This window comes from Entelurus aequoreus, linkage group LG10 (assembly GCF_033978785.1).
Source record: "Entelurus aequoreus isolate RoL-2023_Sb linkage group LG10, RoL_Eaeq_v1.1, whole genome shotgun sequence".
Classification (NCBI taxonomy): Eukaryota; Metazoa; Chordata; class Actinopteri; order Syngnathiformes; family Syngnathidae; genus Entelurus; species Entelurus aequoreus.
Window position 1 is genome coordinate 65,113,825 of NC_084740.1, and position 11,549 is coordinate 65,125,373.

The 11,549-nt window shown below is 37.9% G+C and overlaps 1 protein-coding gene across 1 annotated transcript in view; it reads right to left on the reverse strand.

Moving 5' to 3' along the window:
- Positions 1–11,549, reverse strand: part of dcbld2 (discoidin, CUB and LCCL domain containing 2) — a 57,073-nt gene that overhangs the window by 45,062 nt on the left and 462 nt on the right. Inside the window, exons 2-3 of the mRNA XM_062061405.1 lie at positions 6,917–7,141; positions 2,941–3,078 (exon numbers count right to left, since the gene is read on the reverse strand). Coding sequence (XP_061917389.1) covers positions 2,941–3,078; positions 6,917–7,141 — 363 coding nt within the window. The remainder of the gene's footprint in view (positions 1–2,940; positions 3,079–6,916; positions 7,142–11,549) is intronic.

The following is an 11,549-nucleotide window of genomic DNA, read 5'->3' on the forward strand; positions in this document are numbered from 1 at the left end:
CCACAGAAATAGTTACCGTATGTGACATAACTGTAACAGTGAAAATACTTGAGACATTTCAGGGGTGTTAATATAATTTATCTGTAGGTATGTGTGTATAATTTTTAAAATGTATTCATTTAAATCAGGGGTGTCAAAGTCACTTTAGATTAGTGGCCAAATGGAGAAAAAAATCTACTCCCGAGTGGGCCAAACTGGTAAAATCACGGCACGATATCTTAAAAATAAAGACAACTTCAGATTGTTTTCTTTGTTTAGAAATAAAACACATTCTGAAAATGTACAAATCATAATGTTGGGTTTTGTTTACACTTACATGTTGCGGTTAATAGTATTATATGTTCATTTGTCGTTATTTTATTTTCTGCATAAATTATGTGATAATGTTCCTCAGTCAACTCATTGGTGTTGATTTTCAATCCATGAAGATAAAAAAAATTGTATCAAAATGAAATGACAGTATGTTATTAATGTAGTTTGATCATTTTCCTCAACTGATGTACTAACATTATGTGGTTTGTTTTGTCATATGTAGCATAATCTATAAAGATACAAAAAGTTGCTATTGTGACATCCAGTAGACACATTTAGAACAGCTGTTTCTTTAATTCAAAAATTTCAGGTTAATTTTTATACTTAGCAAACTCATCACCTGATCCAGCCCTCGGGCCGTACGTTTGACACCCCTGATTTTGAAACCAGTATTATCAGACAGGTCTTGTTAAGACAATTTCAGTGATATAAGTATAATTTTCCTGTGATAAATATTGAGAAAGTTATGATGTTTTCAAACCGGAGAAATGGTCGAGTCCAAAAAAAGAAGTCGGCGAGTCCAAAAAAAATCAGTGTGTGAGTCTATCAATTTAAAAAATATATTTGGCAGACTCACAGATACATGTATACCTTACACTTTAAAAAGGAATTCCAATTACCGTATTTTTCGGACTATAAGTCGCAGTTTTTTTTCATAGTTTGGTGCGACTTATACTCAGGAGCGACTTATATGTGAAATTATTAACACATTACCGTAAAATATCAAATAATATTATTTAGCTCATTCAAGTAAGAGACTAGACGTATAAGATTTCATGGGATTTAGCGATTAGGAGTGACAGATTGTTTGGTAAACGTATAGCATGTTCTATATGTTATAGTTATTTGAATGACTCTTACCATAATATGTTACGTTAACATACCAGGCACGTTCTCAGTTGGTTATTTATGCCTCATATAACGTACACTTATTCAGCCTGTTGTTCACTATTCTTTGTTTTAAATTGCCTTTCAAATGTCTATTCTTGGTGTTGGGTTTTATCAAATAAATTTCCCCCAAAAATGCGACTTATATGTGTTTTTTTCCTTCTTTATTATGCATTTTTGGCCGGTGCGACTTATACTCCGGAGCGACTTATACTCCGAAAAATACGGTAAGTTTTTATTCCAATGTAGATTTTTTGCAGGGGAGTTTTATCAAGTGTGGCGCAAGTACTTGTCCAATTTCAAAATTTCAATATTCATAATATGCTAGGATATGTGTTCTAAGTCATGAGTATAGGTCGGGGGTCAGCAACCCGCGGCTCTTTAGCGCCGCCCTAGTGGCTCCCTGGACCTCTTTCAGAGATGTGTGAAAATGGAAAAAGATGAACAAAAAAAATTTATTTTTTGTTTTAATATATTTTCTGTAGGAGAACAAACATGACACAATCCTTCCTAATTGTTAGTATTCCCACTGTTTATGTTATACATGCTTCCCTGATGAGAGTATTTGGCAAGCACCGTTTTGTCCTACTAATTTCAGCGATCCTTGAACTCATCGTAGTTTGTTTACATGTACAACTTTCTCCGATGCTGCCACAGAAAGACGCATTTTTATGCCACTCCTTTCTCATTTTGTCCACCAAACGTTTTATGCTGTGCGTGAATTCACAAAGGTGAGCTTTGTTGATTTTATTGATTTGCTACAGTGCTTATCGGGCATATTTGATCAATTCATGACTGCAAGCTAATCGATGCTAACATGCTGTTTAGGCTAGCTGTATGTACATATTGCATCATCATGCCTCATTTGTAGGTATATTTGAGCTCATTTTATTTCCTTTACTTATGTCCTCTGTGTATTTAATTGATATTTGCATGCCTCATGACACATTATCTGTATGTAATATTGGCTGCATTTCTCATAGTTGTGTGCCATGTTGTTCCAGACCACAGCAAATATTACCAAGCTTGCAAAGATTGTAATAAATCCATTCGAAGAAGACGGCCTGCCGTTCCCTTAAACTTGGACACACATCTATACCTTTGGCCAGTAATTTCCAGAAGTTATCTCATCCTGTGAGAAGTCTCCATTTTACTAATGATTTCCAATGTTGCAAAAATATGTAGAATAAAAATTAAAACATTTCTGTCAACAAAGATTTCCGTCAGCCTTTGATAGTAGGCTAATATAGACACTTACATCATGTGTTCCCTTTATTATAACACTTATATAAGGCTTTTAATTTTTTGTGGCTCCAGACAGATTTGTATTTTTATTTTTAGTCCAATATGGCTCTTTCAACATTTTGGGTTGCCGATCCCTGGTATAGGTGTATAGTGGTGACGAAAACAACGCGGTCACTACTCACAACGGCGCATTCAAGCGTGAATCACACGTACCTAGTACATAGTAAACCAGCATCTGAGTCATTGTGAATAATGCTAGCGCCACCAATGGTTACTATGATATTATTATTAGCGCAAAATATACTGTAAAAATGACAAACGAGGAGATTACCGCCAAGATTCAGCTGCACTGACATCCGCACGGCCTCTTTTTTTTGGTGCAAAGTCATTAAATTGGACTCATTGGGCGCAGTTTGTTTGCGACATACAGAAAAAAAGTTTAGTAACTTGGCGCTAATTATGCTAACATGCTAATAACCGTACTGCCGGTTTTACCTGTGTGCTCGGTGGTGGCGTAGGACAGGTAGAAGCCGCGTCCAGTGTGATGCGTCCCGCTCATGAACTGAACGGTGACCTGGTTTCCGGTCGACTCGATGAGCTCGTCCACCTTCAGGTTCAAGCCGCAATATTTCGCTGCAATGGAAGTGAGTCAAAAAGACGAGTTACGAGCCAGAGCACAACATTTTCTAGCATACTAATCGTTGCTGGGTGTAAGCCAAACAGACAGTTCGCTAGTCTGTCGGCTAATTATTCGTAGGTTACTAAAGACTATTTCGTCGAATCCCCACAACATTTGGTAAACACCTTTTAGGGGCTGACAAGCACATGTGTGTAAGATTTAAGGACGAGTATTTGGAAAACATGGCCGCCATGAAGCAGAACTTCATTGCAGGGGTGGGACTTGGCAATCAACTGTTCATAAGTTACTGACCATGTGTTTAATGGTCATAAAATGTATTACCTGTACAGTATGCGAGCATGTCTTCCAAGGCATTTTGACTACCATATTTTTTGGACTATAAGTCGCAGTTTTTTTCATAGTTTGGCCGAGGGTGCGACTTATACTCAGGAGCGACTTATGTGTGAAATTATTAACACATTACCGTAAAATATCAAATAATATTATTTAGCTCATTCACGTAAGAGACTAGACGTATAAGATTTCATGGGATTTAGCGATTAGGAGTGACAGATTCTTTGGTAAACGTATAGCATGTTCTATATGTTATAGTTATTTAAATGACTCTTACCATAATATGTTACGTTAACATACCAGGCACGTTCTCAGTTGGTTATTTATGCCTCATATAACGTACACTTATTCAGCCTGTTGTTCACTATTCTTTATTTATTTTAAATTGCCTTTCAAATGTCTATTCTTGGTGTTGGGTTTTATCAAATAAATTTCCCCAAAAAATGCGACTTATAATCCAGTGCGACTTATTAAAGTTAAAGTTAAAGTACCAATGATTGTCACACACACACTAGGTGTGGTGAAATTTGTCCTCTGCATTTGACCCATCCCCTTGATCACCCCCTGGGAGGTGAGGGGAGCAGTGGGCAGCAGCGTAGCCGCGCCCGGGAATCATTTTTGGTGATTTAACCCCCAATTCCAACCCTTGATGCTGAGTGCCAAGCAGGGAGGTAATGGGTCCCATTTTTATAGTCTTTGGTATGACCCGGCCGGGGTTTGAACTCACAACCTACCGATCTCAGGGCAGACACTCTAACCACTAGGCCACTGAGTAGGTTTTATATATGTTTTTTCCTTTCTTTATTATGCATTTTCGGCCGGTGCGACTTATACTCCGGAGCGACTTATACTCCGGAGCGACTTATAGGGGGCGCTAGTGATAGGCGATATGACCTAACATCTTTACCGCGATACACTGCAGCCTCTTGCAATAACGATATATTTCACAATATATTATTTGGTATATAAATGATAATACAGCCACTTCAATACAGGTTACTTCTAATTTGGTAGCTGACATATGTGGTAACATATTGTGTCATTTCCGGTTGCATTATTTTCTAAAAACTACAATTAATCTACTTCCTAATTTACTGTTAATATCTGAGTTATATTCTGCTGTAAAATGGTTCTTTCTACACTTCAGTTAAATTGTAATTGGCACTTATTCTTCTGTTGTTTCGATACTGTATATTAGTTGTGGACGATACTACAAATCTGGGTATCGATCCAATACCAAGTACATGGGCAGTTTTGATTGTGTCATTGCTGTTTTTTAAAATTGTCAAGATCATTAAATAATTTTAATTTTTTATCACAATTATAACCAAATAAAAATCCAAGATGACGGTGTAACATTATCAGACACATATTGTAATTATTTTCTACTATTGGCGCTGATTTAAACGACGGCAAACTCTTTCCGGTTTTATTCACGGTCATTCCGTGGGTCAAAATGCGCTAAATATACGCAAAGCTTCTATATTTGGCGGTCGACGCAACAAATCCGTTCCAGTCAGCTAAAATCCGCTTGTGTTGGACAGGAAGTTATGCACATCTACAAAATAAACTATCTGGTTTACTGTCAAAATAAAATACTCCGTTTTCAAGGCGTATTGTATATTACACTTTGAAACTTCCAAATAGGCGGTGACGGACATGAAGTCAACTTGTCGAAGGTTTTCAGACGTAATTTCACTTCGTTGACACAAATGATGAGGACATGCTGATTTTGGAGGTCCAAATTTAAAAAATCATATACAGGCACATCTTGGGCACCTATATGGGGATAAGAGTGCCTGTGTCAAATACAAGCTGAGTGAGTGAGTGAGTGAGTGAGTGAGTGAGTGAGTGAGTGAGTGAGTGAGTGAGTGAGTGAGTGAGTGAGTGAGTGAGTGAGTGAGTGAGTGAGTGAGTGAGTGAGTGAGTGAGTGAGTGAGTGAGTGAGTGAGTACAACAGAATAAACTGTTTGTGGTTTACTTTACTACAACTCCCCTGATCAAATGATTACGCGCGGATTTGCAAGATCTCGTAAAAGTCCGCACTATTTTGCTGGACTGCTGATGGCGGCCTCGTTCAGCTGCTCTTACGCATACAGTAAAAAAAAAAAAAAAAAAGTTGTATCGATTTGCCTGCCTATGTTTTAGGGCTGGGCGATATATCGAGTTTGTAAGATATATTGATACATTTTTAAACAAGATATGAATTAAGAAAATATCGTAATATCGATATAATTTATTTCACGTTAAACACCGCTTTTTTGTTGAATTCTTTGTTCTCCCCCGCTTCTCATTCCCTCTTAACACTTTCCTTCCTCCTTCCAAGACGTGCTTGGACGTATAAGAACATCCATTATTGGTTGGTTGTTTAGTATGATGAGTCACGATTGGTTAGGGACAGGTCAATGAGAGGCAAGATAGAGCGGGTCATCGAACCAGGAAGAGAAATCACAAAGTGCCTGCCTGCAAACATATTTTTTTATCTGAGTTTGATACATTTTGTATTATTTCACAGCTGTGTTATTTTATTTTACGTAGAAATAATATTTTTCTATTTTATTTATGTTATGTAATTCTGTACTACTTAAACAGTTTCTTTTCTGTACTGTTAATACTCATCTTGACTAACTGGGTTAATAAAAGTGCCAATGACCGTTTACAGTACAGTTGTCATTCACTTCAATTTCGCTGAATAGCGCTCAAAAATGAATATCTTTATATGTATACTTTCACCGAAAAATATCGATATATATCGAATATCGAGTTTAAGTAAAAATATATCGCGATTAGGGCTGCAACTAACGATTAATTTGATAAGCGATTAATCTGTCGATTATTACTTCGATTAATCGATTAATAATCGGATAAAAGAGACAAACTACATTTCTATCCTATCCAGTATTTTATTGGGGGGAAAAACAGCATACTGGCACCATACTTATTTTGATTATTGTTTCTCAGCTGTTTGTAAATGTTGCAGTTTATAAATAAAGGTTTATTTTTAAAAAAATAAAAAAATACAATAAAATAACATTTTTGAAAAAAATAAAATAAAATAAAAAGCCTCTGCGCATGCGCATAGCATATATCCAACGAATCGATGACTAAATTAATCGGCAACTGCTTTTATAATCGATTAGTTGTTGCAGCCCTAATCGAGATATACTTTTTCGACCATATCGCCCAGCCCTACTATGTTTACGTTCAACAGTTCTATCTTAGCGATTAGCATATCCTCCTACGGTGTGTTGTGTAGCATGTTTAGCTATTCCTCGTCCTCCAGTGATGATAAATGTAAGACGATGTGTTCACTTGCCGCCAAGGAGGCGAGGATTGCTGACTTAGACGTGGCTTTGCACTGTGGAGGGACATTAGCTGCTAGCAAGAATGCTACATTGCGTTGAGGACGCCCATCAAATGTGCAAGACACAGCTAGGACGCGTTATTATAGTTTTAAAAGCTCTATCGTCAGCCAAATTGATATCATTTATATCGTACCGATCTCTCTCCTGTCAGGTCCGATGCCGTTGTACAGGCGGAGGTAGTTGACCTGGCAGTCGCGGTCCTCAATGTCCAGCTGGGCGAAGCAAAAGTGGACCCTCTTGCCTGGAGGTACGCTGATCTCCCACTCGCACACCGTGTTGTTGGGGTACGTCGCCGGATAACCCATTGAGGACAGGGTGCCGCTGCTGGGGCCCAACACTGTGGGGCCACAGCCATCACCTGCACAGCACCAACACGTAACAATTAACATTTTTCGAACATTATGTTACAGTTGTAGGACTTCCTTAAAATCTTTAAAAAAAAACTGCACAGCATATAAAAAGGTGTAGATTGGTCCCAGTTTGAACCTGGAACAGATCATCTCTATTTCCACTAAACCTGAGCAAATTTGATTCCTTGGAGGTTCCACTATAATGCCGTTTTGCAGCTGTGAAACACTACATCAAAAGTGCAACTTTAAAGATTTTGTTAAGGGGGAGAAGTGTGTTTATCCGAGTTACGCAAGCGCTTCCCGGTGGACATAATCCAGCTGAAGAGGACAAAAACAAAGCCTCTTCCCTGCTCTGACTCACCAGTGTTACTGAGCTCATGTTACCTTCCCAAAAACTGGATGTCCATGCAATAAATGTATACAACAGTACCATATGTCAGGGCTTGTCAATAGGGGGCCCGCCGGTCAAATCCACATCAAATTGTCCCGACGCTTTAGTTCAAAACTTGGGAAGATTTAGGAAAGACTTGGTGAGGATCTTTAAAGAGACATTTTATAGGTTCTCAAAAATAGCCTCGTACAATAGAAGATTTTTGACTATTTGGTCATAGAGGATCTCTGACATTCCCTCTTTTTGCAGTAAATCCTTTAAAAACAGCAGAGAACGATATTTGCGTTTTTTTAGGAAACTACTGTAAAAACAGAGTGATCCTGTCATTCACGGGATATTTGTTTTAGTGATTTTGCCCTTCAAAAATGGCAGTGTATTCATATAAAATATATTTGCAGTAGTTCCCTTAATTGTAGAGTGCCATGTTAATTAGAGGATCTTTAACTAGTGTTTTTGTATTTGGTCGTAGAGGATCTTTGACGTGACATTTTTTTGCAGTAGGTCCTTTTAAAAACAGCAGAGAGCAATCTTTGCTGTTTTTAGGAAACTACTGTAAAAACAGAGTGATATCGTCATTCACAGGATATCTTATTTGCAATTTTGCAGTAGGCCCTTAAAAAACGGCTGTGCACTCATTTCAAATATATTTGCAGTAGTTCCTTTAACAGTAGAGTGCTATGGCAAATAGAGGATCTTTGAATAGTATTTTTGTATTAGGTCAAAGGAACTTTGACATGCCTTTTTTCACAGTTGGTCGTTAAAAAAGTATGGTTCCATGTTTGCTGTTTTTAGGAATGTTCCTGTCATTTTAGACAAACTTTGACTTGTGGTTTTGTAGTTGTTCACATGATCTTTGACTTGCCTTTTTTGCAGTAGCTCCTTTTAAAAACAGCAGAAAAGGATCTTTGCTGTTTTTTGGGAAACGGAGTACGCCTGCCATTTAACATACTTTTTTTGTGTGTTTTTGCAGTAGCTCCTTATAAACAACAGTGCCATGTGAAATAGAGGATCTTTGACCAGTGTTTGTGTGTTGTGCAGTAAGGCCTTTAAAAAAGCATGGTCCGCATTGTTTTCTATTTTTAGGAATCTACTGTCAGAGTGCTCCTGTCAGTTTTACAGGATCTTTGATTTGTGGTTTGGAGTCGGTCATAGAGGATCTTTGTTTGACTCTTCCTTTTTTGGAGTAACAAGTGGTAGTAGTAAAAACAGCAGAGATGGCTCTATGAAACTAGTGTAAAAACAGAGTGCTCCTGTCATTTTACAGGATCTTGGTTTTAGTGTTTTTGCAGCGCGCTAATGTCAAAAATGGTCTTTAGACATGTAATTTTGCAGTAGTTTCTTTAAGTAAAGAAATGTCCTGCACATTAGTCATTGCACTACAGTCACAGGATCTTTGACTTGTAGTTTTTAATTGGTCATAGAGGAACTTTGACTAACATTTTTTGCAGTAGGTCATATGTTTACCATTTTTAGGAATCTACTGCACATTAGTCATAGCACCCCTGTTATTTTAGAAGACCTTTGACACATGGTTTATAGTAGGTCATGGAGGATCATTGACTTGCCTTTTAACTACACATTAGTTTAAGCACTCCTGTCATTTTAGAGAATCTTTGACTTGTGGTTTACTGTTCATTATAGAGGATCTTTGACTTACCTTTTTCCCCCCCAGTAGGTATTTTAAAAAACATGGTCACATGTTTGCTGTTTTTAGAAATCTATTGCACTTTAGTCAGAGTGCTCCTTTTTAAAATAATCTTTGATTAGTGGTTTGTTGTTGGTCATACAAGACCTTTGCCTTGCCCTCTTTTTGCAGTAGGTCACATACAGTAGTTGCCATTTTTAGGAATCTACTGCACATTAGTCATAGCACCCCTGTTATTTTAGAGGATCTTTGACAAATAGTTTATAGTTGGTCATAGAGGATCATTGACTAGCCCTTTTTTGCAAAAGGTCCGTAAAAAGCATGGTCCCATTTGCTGTTTTTAGGAATTTACTGCACATTAGTCAAAGCACTCCTGTCATTTTAGAGGATATTTGCCTAGAATTTTTTGCAGAAAGTCTATAAAAATGGCAGTATGCGTATGTCATATTGATAATCTTTGGTAGCGTTTTTTACAGAAGGTCCAAAAACAGCTAAGCACCTGTCATATCGAGGTTTTTCAAGTAGCATGTTTGCAATAGATTATTCAAAACAAAAGTACTCCCATCATAGAAGATCTTCGACTTGGCTTTCCTGTCAGTTGGGCCTTCCTAAAAACAGAAATGATGCTACTATACGGTTTTCAGGAATCACCTTTCAAACATTTTTGTCATTTAGAGCAGTGTTTTTCAATCTTTTTTGAACCAAGGCACATTTTTTGTGTTGAAAAAATCTGGAGGCAAACCACCAGCAGAACTCATTAAAGAACGAAACTCATTTGACAGTAAAAAGTCGTTGTCGCAATTGTTGATATGACTTTAAACCATAACCAACCATGCATCACTATAGCTCTTGTCTCAAAGTAGGTGTACTGTCACGACCTGTCACATCACGCCGTGACTTATTTTGAGTTTTTTGCTGTTTACCTGTGTTTAGTGTTTTAGTTCTTGTCTTGCGCTCCTACTTTGGTGGCTTTTTCTCTTTTTTTGGTATTTTCCTGTAGCAGTTTCATGTCTTCCTTTGAGCGATATTTCCCGCATCTACTTTGTTTTAGCAATCAAGAATATTTCAGTTGTTTGTATTCTTCTTTGTGGGGACATTGTTGATTGTCATGTCATGTTCGGATGTACATTGTGGACGCCATCTTTGCTCCACAGTAAGTCTTTGCTGTCGTCCAGCATTCTGTTTTTGTTTTACTTTGTAGCCAGTTCAGTTTTATTTTAGTCCTGCATAGCCTTCCCTAAGCTTCAATGCCTTTTCTTAGGGGCACTCACCTTTTGTTTATTTTTAGTTTAAGCATTAGACACCTTTTTACATGCACGCTGCCTCCCGCTGTTTCCAACACCTACAAAGCAATTAGCTACCGGCTGCCTCCAACTGATATGGAAGAGTATTACATGGTTACTCTGCCGAGCTCTAGACAGCACCGACCACTCAACAACAACACATAATTTGCAGACTATAATTACTGGTTTGCAAAAAATATGTTTAACCCAAATGGGTGAAATTAGATAATCTCCCAAAGCACACTAGACTGTATGTATCTCACAGCCGCGGCCCAGTGGTTGAAAAACACTGATTTAGAGGTTCCTTGACGAGTATTTTTGCAATTAGTCCTTAAAAAACGCAGCGGACTACTGTCAGAATATCTTTGACTAGTTTTCATGTGTTTTACTATGGATTTTTGACTACACGACATTTGATGAGGTTAAAAGGGTCAATCCAAGGCTCTACAATACACGATATACAAAATAGGAATAATAGTAAAGGGAGTCCTAAGCTTTACGACAATGATTCATGTAGTTAAATGGTTACTACTGCCATATATAATTGCATTTGATGAAATGTCTTTAAATGACAACAGAATTGACCCTTATGTTAATTTTAAAAAATAAGGAAAAGGCTGCATGTACTTTGGTTGTGATTAAATATATGACAAACTATCCACGTGTTTATAGTCATTCCTTTCCAGTGTTTACCCCACCCCCAACCTTTACACACCTGAGCTTGTTTCTTTTTTTATTGTATGTTAAACGTGTTAAAAGCAACCGAACCAGAGCTTTAAAATTTCACATGCATCGTAAACAACTGTAAACGGCCCAAACTGGCGTGACTGTGGCGAGGGGGGAAAGGCCACAACATGCCCGACATGTGCTGTTGTCTCCTGCTGGCGAACCCTCCGCCATACTCCATTAGCACTTCCGCGCTTTGAAAAGAAACTCTCGTAATTAGAAAGAACAACAAGGGCAGGGGGCGACATTTCAATGTTAGTTAAACTAATTGGTCGTTTCTCTTTAAATCGGCGGATGTCCCGGCGACTGTAGCCGTCAATGAGCCGGGACAAAACTACGCTAAACGGAACCGGTTTTCCTGGTTTCGGCAC